The sequence below is a fragment of the Dromiciops gliroides genome, chromosome 5 (genome assembly GCF_019393635.1).
Source record: "Dromiciops gliroides isolate mDroGli1 chromosome 5, mDroGli1.pri, whole genome shotgun sequence".
NCBI lineage: Eukaryota > Metazoa > Chordata > Mammalia > Microbiotheria > Microbiotheriidae > Dromiciops > Dromiciops gliroides.
The window spans coordinates 145702967-145715055 of NC_057865.1; the positions used below are offsets into that span (position 1 = coordinate 145702967).

At 41.2% G+C, this 12089-nt stretch overlaps 1 protein-coding gene across 1 annotated transcript in view; it reads right to left on the reverse strand.

The window, feature by feature from the left end:
• The window catches only part of CDHR3 (cadherin related family member 3), a 102254-nt gene that overhangs the window by 13324 nt on the left and 76841 nt on the right, over positions 1-12089 (reverse strand). The window contains exons 13-16 of the mRNA XM_043968816.1: positions 10873-11044; positions 4842-5092; positions 3372-3553; positions 1491-1504 (exon numbers count right to left, since the gene is read on the reverse strand). Of these exons, the coding sequence (XP_043824751.1) occupies positions 1491-1504; positions 3372-3553; positions 4842-5092; positions 10873-11044 (619 nt within the window). The remainder of the gene's footprint in view (positions 1-1490; positions 1505-3371; positions 3554-4841; positions 5093-10872; positions 11045-12089) is intronic.

Below are 12089 nucleotides of genomic sequence, written 5' to 3' on the forward strand. Positions count from 1 at the left end.
AACCCCTCAGGGCAGTCATAAGTTGGGACTGTACTGGACATAGTTTATCAAGTCAAAATATTGTCCCCATTGAACTCACCTGATTGTATATTTGGAGATGGAAAGAACCTTCAAGGTCATCTAATCCCACCCCCTTATTTTGTGGTTCAGTAAACCAAGGCCCATAGAGGTAAAAAGAGGTCACACAGGTAATAAGCAGCAGTGCTAGGATTTGAATCCAGGTCCTTTGAGTCTAAATCCAGCATTCTTTCCATTGCACTCTGACAATTACGGTAAGATGAGTCTTATTCAGGTGATTTTTTTCTTCCTTAAAAAATCTAGTTCCCATTTCCAGTTATAAAAGGAAGGGTAAGAGCCGTCCTCTTTCAAGTTCTGCCCCAAGTCTACTGTTCAGTTAACTCACACTTTTAATTCATTACATGAGCTTGCATTACCCCGGACGGGATTGCCTTCTAGGGGCTCAAATGAAATCCAGCAGGTGCCCTAAGCCTAACAGACACAACAGATTGAAGGAGTCCTGGCTGCTTAGCAACACTGGCTCATCTTGGTTTTGTTCAAATGGTCCCTAGGTCTGGAATGCATTCCTGCCTCACCTCTGCCTTCGAGCTGGAAACCCCTATGTCCCATCAAAGCCCACAACCTCTGGATACCTGGCCTGGCTGAACCACTTTTTAGCCCTCTCTCACTCTTGAAATGGATAGATATTATTTTGTATTTCATTTACTTGCATGAATGTTGTATCTCTTGGTAAAATGTAAACTTTTTAAAGGTGGAGATGCTTTCATTTTTATATCCCCAGCACCTAGCACAGTGCCTTGCACACAGGAGGGAATTAATAAAGTCTTTGTTGAATGATTATTATTATTAGTGATAACAATAATAAAGCTAACATTTATATAGCACCTAATATGTGCCAGGTACTGTTCTAAGCACTTTATAGATATTATCTCATTTAATGCTCACAACATCCCTGGGAAGTAAATGCTATTGTTACCCCTCCTTTTTTTTTACAGATAAAGAAACTGAGGTACACAGAGGTTAAGTGACTTGCCCAGGGTCACACAGTTAATAAGTGTCTGAGGCTGGATTTAAACCCAGGTCTTCCTGACTCCAGATCCAACACTGAACAACCACCAACACCACCAGCACCACTACCACCTCCTCTTCTTCCTCCTCCTCCTCCTCATTCTTCTTCTTCTTCCTCTTCCTCTTCCTCTTCTTCTCCTTCTCCTCCTCCTCCTCCTCCTTTTAAGGAGGTTTACAAAGCACTAACCTCTCATTCTGCCTTCTGACTCTAGCTTTCTTCCAGATGCTGATTATGTAATTCAATTCAATTCAATTCAATTCAGTGTAAGAAATGCTTATTGAGCATCTCCTCAATGGCAGGCACTGTGAGAATGTGCATTGCTCTTTTATCCTCCACTGAGCAGAATTCCTTTCATGTATACCCACCAAGTCCCAGAAGCCAGGAGAATAGACAGCATACATACCTCCTTTTTTCATCCTATGACAAAAATAAAAGATTGACATTAATTACCAGGAGACTATTGCACATGACTACACACACATAACTAGACAGGCTTCTTTGGGGAGCTTCCTTCAGAAATATAATATTTCTTCCTCTGGCAATCTCATTTGATAAATGCTGCCTGTCTTATCACATTACAACTCATTTTCAGACACATCAGGCTTAGTTCAGAATTTCTTGCAGATTTCCTTTTTATTAAATAAACCATATTAGAAATGATTAGCTTTGGGAGTACGTGTTAAAATGGCCAGATTCATTTGTGCATTTAACATGAGACCAGGAATTACATGCAGGCCCTGGGGTCCTGGTAGATCTTCTCTGAATCATCATGAAACATTTACTGTATCTAAGCCCACCCCAGATCACTGCTGTGTTTGGCAATATAACATCCCCACCCCCACCCCTACCCCCATTCTATCATGAAGCTAATGCTGCCAGTGGTAATAATTCCTCCAATATGGTATGGTAATAGAATGGACAACTCATGCTGCCTTATTTTGGAACTCAGCACAGGAGAGCAAGGATAATCAGCAAAGTGTTCTTCCATGTGTTAAGGATATGTGGTTTTAACCGTGTAATAACGCACTCCACCAACACAGGTAAACAACTTCTCTTCATCATAGTAAAGAATCTTCATGAATTGCTATGGGTCAAAAAATCATGTCGTATCTAATCCTTTCCAAACTTAATTAAGCTAGTCCTAGCCTGGGGCAGCTAGGTGGCGCAGTGGATAGAGCACTGGCCCTGGAGTCAGGAGTACCTGGGTTCAAATCTGGCCTCAGACACTTAACACTTACTAGCTGTGTGACCCTGGGCAAGTCACTTAACCCCAATTGCCTCACTTAAAAAAAAAAAAGCAGCTAATCCTAGCCCTTCAATGGTAGACACATAGTCTACACCAGACCAATCCTTGAAACATTGCCATCTTGGTAGGATCTTCCTAAGCCTAAACTGCTGACCTTTGAGAGCACGGGATAAATCAGTCAGTCAAGCATTTATTCCATAGCTCCTATGTGCTAGTCACTGTGCTAGAGGCTGAGGTAACAAAAACAAAGATGAAACTATACCTGCCCTCAGGGAATTTCTATTTTACCGTAATTGTGTGTTGAGGATGGGGGAAGAAACCAGTATGCTCTACTAAGGCATTAGAGCAGGACTTTGATGGAGGTAGTACCTTATTAGACCTTGATGCTTTCTCCAATTCCATCTCTTTGGGCCCCTACTTTTAAAAAGTTAAAAAAAATTTTTTTGGACTGGGGCTGTCATTTTATCATTATATGGATCTAAAAATCAGGAAACTCCCTTTGCCATTGTAGATCAGTACCTGCTTTGCCACTTACAGTCTTAATGAATTGGTTTGGCCACTCACTAAAAGAGATTTGTTGGAGGTCACTTGATGCGAATCAGATGTGGACTTTGAACCAAGGTCTTCCTGACTCCAAGGCTAGCTCTCTATCCACTACACCACACTGCCTTTGTCTTTTTCTAAACAAAAAATAAATAAGTGTGTTTTTCTATTACTACTCAAAATGGTACTCCTCAGTAATTAGAGACAATGGCAGGGCCAAAAAAGATTGGAAGGTCTAATTCCACAGAATTCCTGCTATAACAGCACAGGTCATTTTGCTAGGGAAAGTGAAGGAATGGTTTCTCAAATCAGAGTAATTACTAGGCATTTTGTAGCCTGTGGAAAATATCTGTTTGTTTGCCGTCTCCCTGCCCCTTCCCTTCTCCTTAGGGGCCCCAGGCTATGCAGGAAAAAGTTATCCCTTTCATATAGTTGGTACAATTGGAATTGGTTTCTGTAAGTGGTAGAAAGGATCAGGCTCACAGAGGGACTTACAGAGATTCTTTATTTTCCTTAGGCTTGAAGGAGCAGTGTCTTCGGATGAATTTCACCAGTTGGAAAAACTGGTATCCCAGGAGACCCAAGAGAAGCATGGAGCCCACAGTAATAATGAATGGTACATACCAAGCTGATGAAGAATAAACATTTTCCCTCTGAATCAGGTAAGTGATTCTGGGCTTAAAAAGAAGAGAAGGAGGGAGAGGGGGGTGGTGACGATGTTTTATATATTCATGGTCATAGTAGAAATTGGAGCTTACCTTTTCTACTCTTTGGGTTTCGTTTCCATTTCTACTCATTAATTTTGTTTTAGAAATTGGAAAGTGGTATGTATACCTTGGATTTTTTCTGCTTCTACTCATCTTTATCTCTTCCTGTGCTCTGGTGTAAAAATATATATTCCCAAGTATCCATTAGTTCAAAGTCCAGAAAAGTTAAGGTATACATGAGAGCCTCTACTTTAAACTTTATCCCAATCTGACTTCTCAAGGAGATACACACACATGCATACATACATATGGACACTATGTATGTGTAAACATACACATACACACATGTTTATGTAGTATAAGATATGTATATATGTATACCTACATGTGCCTGCACACATATGTATACACACATACGATTACATTGGTTGAGGAAACTCCTGTTGAGAAAATGCCTCTACCAGTGCAAATATACAACTTTTCTGCAACTTAATGTCTTTGAGAGTTGCCTGGGACATAGAGAGCTTGTGTATATCAGAGAAGGATTTGAACACAGGCTTTCCTGAGTCTAAGGCTATCTATCCATCCGCTATCCTATACACTTTCCCAGAGAGTCAAGCCCCCAAATCCCAGTGATCATGCCAAACATGCCTACTCCAGAGTCTGACTTGGTGATAAGTAATTCACTAAGAAAGCACAATACCACTCAAGTCCCTTTCAATCCTCTCATGAGTAGTAACTCTTAGGTGCCTTAAGCTGCATATTATTGTTTCAAGGTTAGTGGTTGAACTGGCTAATGGCCAAACAGTGACTTCTTCTGCCTTAAATCCTATGAGATTCTTCTTTAAGGGGGGAAGACAACACTTGCCAGCCTGGTGGGTACCTGGTAGTGACTCTAGTGGTGTCAACTGGACAATAAAAATTAGTCATCAGCCAAGCTATGGATTACAATGGTTGGTTAAGAAAGAACAAGTTGTTGCTTAGAGCCACATGACTAGACCAAGAGAAGTTAAATTTCTCGTTGACTTTTATGAATGGAGCAGCCAAAGCATTGTCCATTTCCATCTGAGCAGGAGGTTGGTTCCCTTTCCCAGAGATTGCTCTGCTCCAGTACACAGGATTCCCTCCCCTACTAGCATACCTCCCAGCCACCAAGGTCTGAGTTCTCAGGCCCATAGCATTTCCTCTAGGGTGAGAGTTCTAACTAAACAATTGACAAAAGAATGTAGTTGGAGACTTTAGATGCCAAGACCCTTACTGTGGAGGTGGTGGTGACGACTGTGGTTGGCTGAGGGATAACTCGGATATTCAATGTCACTGTTCCTGTTTGAATGAAAGCCTCTGCTTTCTTCCTGCTGGTCAGCAAGTTGTCATCTGTTATGTAGATGAGCAGCTCATAGTCCCAGGCTTTATCAAAACCACTGGTATAATCAAAAGGGTTTGCGAGCAGGAGGCTTGTGACATTTGATCCAGCATTGGGGGAGAAAGTGAAATGATTGTTCTTGTTCCCTAAATAGGTTTTTGGAACAAGATCATAGAGGCAGGAGGTAAAGAGAGGGGAGAGAAAAAAAGCGATAATCAGGCAAATGACTTCCAAAGTCATCTAGTACAGTTCATACCTGAGTAAAAATCCTATAATCTATCAATCAGTCAATCTATAAGCATTTCTTAAGCACCTACTATAGAAATGCAAAGGCAGAAATGAAAAAGTCCTGCTCTCAAAAAGTTTATAGTTAATGGGAGTAGACAACATGCGTGCTTGAGTCCGTATACATACAGAATAAATATGAAGCAGATACAAGGTCGTTCAGAGAGGGTAGACAGTAGTAGCTGGAGGGTTCATGTAGAAGGTTGAGCCAAATTTCAAAAAAAGTAAGGGATTCTATGAGAAAGGTGAATAGAAAGAGCTTTCTTGGCATGAGGGTGGGAGGGCATTGATGAAGAGCATAGAGTGTGATGTGTAAGGAACAGCAGGCAGGGTAGTTTGACTAGACCAGGGGTATGGGAAGAGGATTAGTGAGTAATGAGACCAGAAAGGTAAGTTGGGGGCCAGGCTGAGGAGGACTTGAAAAACCAGAGGAGTTTATATGTGATCCTGGAATCGATAGGTAGCTGCTGGCATTTATTAAGTAAAGGAGTAATATGGTGAGACCCGAACTTAAGGAAAATCACTTTGGCAACTGGGTAAAGGCTGGATTTGACTAGGGAAAGACTCAAGGGAAGGAGACTAATTAGGAGGCTTTAGAAATATCCCTGACAAGTGGTCATCCTGTGGCCTCCTGAAAACTGCTGGTGAAAGGGAATTCATTACCTAGCAAGACAGCCCTTCACATGCCAGGACAGTTCTAATTAGTAGAGAGTTTGCCTTTTCCTACCCCCTAGGCCTCCCCCAGCCCCACTCTACCCTTCAAAAAACCCCAATCCTACATTTATGGTGAACAACATGTGTATTTCACTAGTGACATCCCTGAGCTCAAAATGTGTCTTGATTTAGTTTAGAAACAGTAAAGAACTTCCAAGATGTTCAATTTTGTTGAGGATTAAAATAAGGAGGAAAAAAGGACATGTGCTATATAACATTGCTGTAGCAATGCTTAGATAGGAACTAAATTACCTCCATGAAGGCTGGGATTTTTATCTTTATCATTATATGCATTTACATAAGGAGGATGAAAATATAGGCATCAAGATACTCCCTCTGCTTTGAATGGGGAAACACAGTACCTACAGGACAGATCCCAAAGGGGTTGGGGTGTGTTTGCAGAAGCATAGTTTGGAAATGGCCAGGAAGTGGGGCAGCTAGGTGGCACAGTGGATAGAGAACCAGCCCTGGAGTCAGGAGGACCTGAGTTCAAATCTGGCCTCAGATACTTGACACTTACTAGCTGTGTGACCCTGGGCAAGTCACTTAACCCTCATTGCTTCCCCCCTCCCCCCCCAAAAAAAGAATACGGGGGCAGCTAGGTGGCACAGTGGATACAGTACTAGCCCTGGATTCAGGAGGACCTGAGTTCAAATCCAGCCTCAGACATTTGACACCTACTAGATGTATGACCCTGGCAAGTCACTTAACCTTCATTGCCCTTCAAAAAAAAAAAAAAAGAATAAGAATTGCTATAGAAATGGCCAGGAAGTGATGTGAAGGCTTGGTTCCAGTCAAGATAAATGAAAGGTCTACTAGTAGAACCCAGAGTCCCAGGGGAGAGTCAAGAAGCCAGTGGGCAGGGGATGAGGAAGATGACATCGGTATTTGCTTAGTGTCGATATCAAAAGTTGTCTCACTCTCAATATATTTGGTATCTCACCCCAGGGAATACCCTTATGATTCTACAAATGAGGGGTAGATAGGTGGCACACTGGATAAAGCACTGGCCATGGATTCAGGAGGACCTGAGTTCAAATCTGGCATCAGACACTTGATATTTCCTAGCTGTGTGACCTTGGGCAAGTCACTTAACCCTCATTGTCCTGCAAAAAAAATTTTTTTTAATGATTCTACAAATGAACATAATTGCAATCCCCTTAAGGAAGTTGTGTCCACATTATGATGACCCTAAGTGCCCAATAGTTTATGGTTAAGGTCAAGAGGGAGGGGCCATGAGGTTCTGTGGGATGTAATCCCTGCCTTCATGATAAAGACAACCATATCTGAGCAATATAGCATCCTTAGAACCAGTTGCTGTTGTTCACTTGCTTTATTCCTATCCGACTCTTTGTGACCCCATTTGGGATTTTCTTGTCAAAGATACTGGAGTGGTTTGCCATTTCCTTTTCCAGCTCATTTAACAGATGAGGAAACATAGCCAAGGAGGGTTAAGTGACTTGCCCAGGATCACACAGCTAGTAAGTGTCTAAAGCCAGATTTGAACTCAGGAAGAAGAGTCTTCCTGACTCTAGGCCCAGCACTCTCTCCACTGCACCACTTAGCTGCCCCTCAGGGCCAGAGCCCACACCTAGTCAATGAGAAAAGGTCTCTGGTGGCTCTAGAAAGAGAGGATTTACCAGAGACTGTTGGGACCTTTCTTCATCAATTCTTTCAGCATTCTTGGAATTTTCTCATCTGCTTCCCAATCCTACCCAGGCTTATGTCATCTTCTTCCTTCCCTTTCCTAGACTCAGCCCCTGCCTGGGCTGCTGAGTGCCAAGCCAGGAGTCAAGAAGATCTGAATTCAAATTCAGTCTCAGATACTTACTAGCTATGAGATCCTGAGCAAGTCACTTAACCTCTGTTTGCTTCAGTTTCCTCATTTGTAAAATGGGGATAATGATAACACCTACCTCCCAGGGTTGTTGTGAGGATCAAATGAGATAATAATTGTAAAGTGTTTAGCCCAGTGCCTGGAACATAGTAAGCACTATATGTTAGTGGTGATGTTGTTGTTGATGATGGTGGTGGTGGTGGTGATGAAGAAGAAGAAGAAGAGGAAGAGGAAGAGGAAGAGGAAGAAGAGGAAGAGGAAGAGGAAGAAGAAGAAGGAAGAAGAAGGAAGAAGAGGAAGAGGAAGAAGAAGAAGAAGAAGAAGAAGAAGAAGAAGAAGGTGAATTTTTTCATCCTTCCTAGAACCAGGTTTCCACATCATTTCCTGGCCATTTCTAAATCATGCCGAAATATCCTTCCATCACTCTATCTTCCCTTTATATGTTGGGTCTCCCTATTAGAAAGTAAGTTACTGGAGGGCAGGGGCTACCTTGCTTGCTTGTATCTATGTTCTCAGCACTCAGCATAGTGCCTGACTTTTTCAATGATTTTTCGTTCATTTCAGCCATTCGCGTCTGAGGGAAGCCTATAAGGTTTGGTCATATTGCTTGCATCCACTATATTCAACTCATTTCTCCAGTGGCTCCAAACTTGTTACTGAGTGAAAACTAGTAAATGGAACAGGGGATGATGCAATTTTCTCTCTCTTAGCAGCAGGGCTCACCAAAAGGCCTTTGGGGTCTTGCTGAGTATGGATTATTTTCATCTTATAAGACTTCCAATCTGGAGGCAGTTTTTACCTCTGGGTTTTGTGACGCACATGCTCGGTGTGAGCCCCCACTGCTTTGAGATCCTGTCACTCCAGACTACAGCAGGGGGCGAAGAATAGATTTTCTTCTTTTACTGGGAACTATTTTGCTTGTTTGGGCTTAAATCCCTGGCCTTTAACATTTCATTAGTGAAGTTATTTTTGGTCTAATTTCCATTGAGAGGTATTCTTTCTTTTTCCTTTTTCCATGGTACTGCATTTTTTAAGGAAAGAAAATGAATGGGGCATAGGAGAATCCCAGAGGGCAAATTTCTCAAAATGCATTTAATCCATTATTACCCTGACAGATGACTCTGATTCCCTGCAACCCATTATGAGCCCTCACAAAAGGAGGTGCTCAGGGAGTTGGTCTAAAATGAAAACACAATGAAACTAATATGGATTCCTGAATCCTGGGAACAGTCTACACACTGGGTCAAGGGATCACCGTCAATGACATAGACACCCTACCTACTTACTCCATACCTTAGGCAAACTATGGCCGGGCAAATTTAATTTTCCTTTCCCAAACCCTTATGGCCTTACTTAGTATCTGATTTTCACAAGCCCATAGCCCAGATCAACCCATAAACACAGTCATTCATTTATCCATCCCATATTTAGTGAGTGCTTTCATGTCCAAAGGCACTGTGCTGTACACATCTTCCTGACTTCCAAAATGGCTTTACTAGGACCTCAAACTAGAATTGTTTGGCTGGGGTGGGGGGGATAGTTTTGGGTCCATAGGAAACCATATATTAGATATATACTAATTATATATGTATATATATGCATATACATATACTAATAAAACACAGGGAGCATATATAGAGATGTAAGCTTATTTGTATACAACACAGTATATGTGCAGATATACAAATTTTTATATATATTGTTATAAAAGTGAAAGGAAAAGAGAAGAGGAATAAGCATTTATATAGCTCTTACTAAGTGCTAGGTACTGTGCTAAGTGCTTTTTATAATTTTTAAAATTTGATTCTTATGGTAATCCTGCAAGGTAGGTGGGTTCAATTGTTTTTTTTTTTAATTTTAGTTTTACATTTTAAACTTGAAGAAACTGAGCCAAACTGAGATTAAGTGACTTGCCCAGGGTCTCACAGGTAGTAAGTGTTTGAGACCAGATTTGAATTCAGGTCTTCCTAATTCCAGGCCCAGCATTCTATCTACTGTGCCACCAACTGCCTCTGGCTCCTCCTCTTCTTCCTCTCCTTCCTCTTCCTCCTCTTCTTGTTTTTGTTCTTGTTTTCTCTTTCTCTCTCTCTCTCTCTCTCTCTCTCTCTCTCTCATATGTATATATATTTCTTGTTCAGTCATTTCAGTTGTGTCCAACTCTCTGTGATCCCATTTGGAGTTTTCTTGGCAAAGATACTGGAGTGGTTTGCCATTTCCTTCACCAGTTCCTTTTACAGATGAGGAACTGAGGCAAACAGGGTATATGCTAATTTGTATAAAACCATATTTGCAGATGACACAAAAGTAGGAGGGATAGTTAACACACCAGATGACAGCATCAAGATTCACAAATATCTGCAGAGACTAGAATATCAGGGTGAATAGAATTATATGAAATCCAATAGGTATATGTGTAAAATATTATATTTTGTTTCAAAAAACTAATGACATGAGTACAAAATCAGAGAATCAAGGCAAGGCAGCAATTCATCTGAAAAGGCTCTGGGGATTTTAGTGGAATATGTGATTCATCAATATAGCTAAGTTATTGTGATGCTTGTCTACATTAAGAGAGACATGGGATTCAGAGTGAGGAAGGTGAAGCTACTATTTTATGCTACTCCTGTCATACTTTTATGTTTGATTCTAGGTAAGACATGGATAAACCAGAAGGTATCTAGAGAAGCCAATGAGAATAGGGAAGAGTTTTGCCACTTAAAGACTTAATGATGGAAATGGATAAGTTTAGTCAGCAGAAGAAAATGCTTAAGGAGGGCATGATAACTGTCTTTGAATATTTGAAGGGATTTCATATAGAAGAAGGATCCAGTTTGCTCTCCTTGACCCCAGAGGACAGAATCAGAAACCAAAAGTGCAAGTTGCAGACACAGACGCAAGGAAACACTTCCTATCCATTAAAACAATCCCAAAGTGGGATGGGCTTGCTCTGGAGAAAGTGTATTCTCCCTAAGTGGAGGGTTTCAAGGAGACAAGAACTACTTATTGGGTACATTATAGAGTCAATACTAAATTGGGTAGGCCTTGTAAGGTCCTGACCAAGATTCTGTGATTCTGAGTCAAATGCTATACCTTGGCCAATGAAGTAGCGGAAAGATCTGGGACTGGAATCTTTGTCAATACACATTAGTTTGAAATTCTGAATGTTTGTACCAGCTCTTAGGTCCACGGGGATCATCAGGAAATAGAAATTTGGTTCACATATTGGTTTTTCATCGTTTTCATCAAGAATGTTCACAGTCACCTAGAGAAGGGAGATCACCAGTTAGATGAAGGATTCCCAATCTCCTGCACAGAACTGTGTTCCTCTGCCATAATAATTAGACATTTCACACACACACACACACACACACCAGCAAGGTGGCACACTGTATTAAAATACTAGCCGTCTGATCCTGGGCAAGCCATTTAATGTCTGTCAGCCCTCGTCTCCTCATCTATCAAATAGGTATAGCTTTTACCTTCCAGAGTTGTTGTGAAGACAAAATAGGATGATATGGGTAAAGCGCTTTGCAAACCTCAAAGTGCTATTTAAATTCTGGATAGTTAAAAATGATGCCAAGCTGGGCAGCTAGGTGGCGCAGTGGATAGAGCACCGGCCCTGAATTCAGGAGGAACTGAGTTCAAATCCAGTCTCAGATACTTTACACTTACTAGCTCTGTGACCCTGGACAAGTAACTTAACCCCAATTGCCTCATCAAAAAAAAAAAATGATGCCAGATTGCTTACCCAGATTGTTTTGCAGATTGTCCATGTTACTTTCTTTCCTACTGCTGTATGTGGCCAGTGAGAAGCCTGAGTTAGGGATGCAGTCTATGGTCGCAGCAGACTGGACACAACTTGGTCCCACTGAATTCAAATCCAGGATTTTTATTTCATTACTTTGAGTCTCTAACCAACTAAGCTAGGCAGCTTCAGAGAGTGACCATAATCTGATCTCTTTCACTGTTTTCGTCTAGGGCTGATAAATTGGAGTATAGACTGGCAGGTCATTCAGTTCACTTTCCACCTTAACCCACTAGTACCTACATCCATTTTTGAAATGTGGGCAAATTAATCTAAGTTTGGAATTTAGGCATTTCAACTATTTCTGAATTTAGGATTAGATCAGCTTAGTCCTCTAATCAGGAATCTATTGATTTTTGGAGAACTCTACACAATGCTCAGTTAGTGTCTGATTTAATACTACCTGTCTCCTGCCAAGCTAGCAATTCTGAGCCTTTAGTTTCATTTTTTAAAGCCTTAAAACCTATTGATTCAAAACAGGTTGTTCCTGGGATTGGATTTT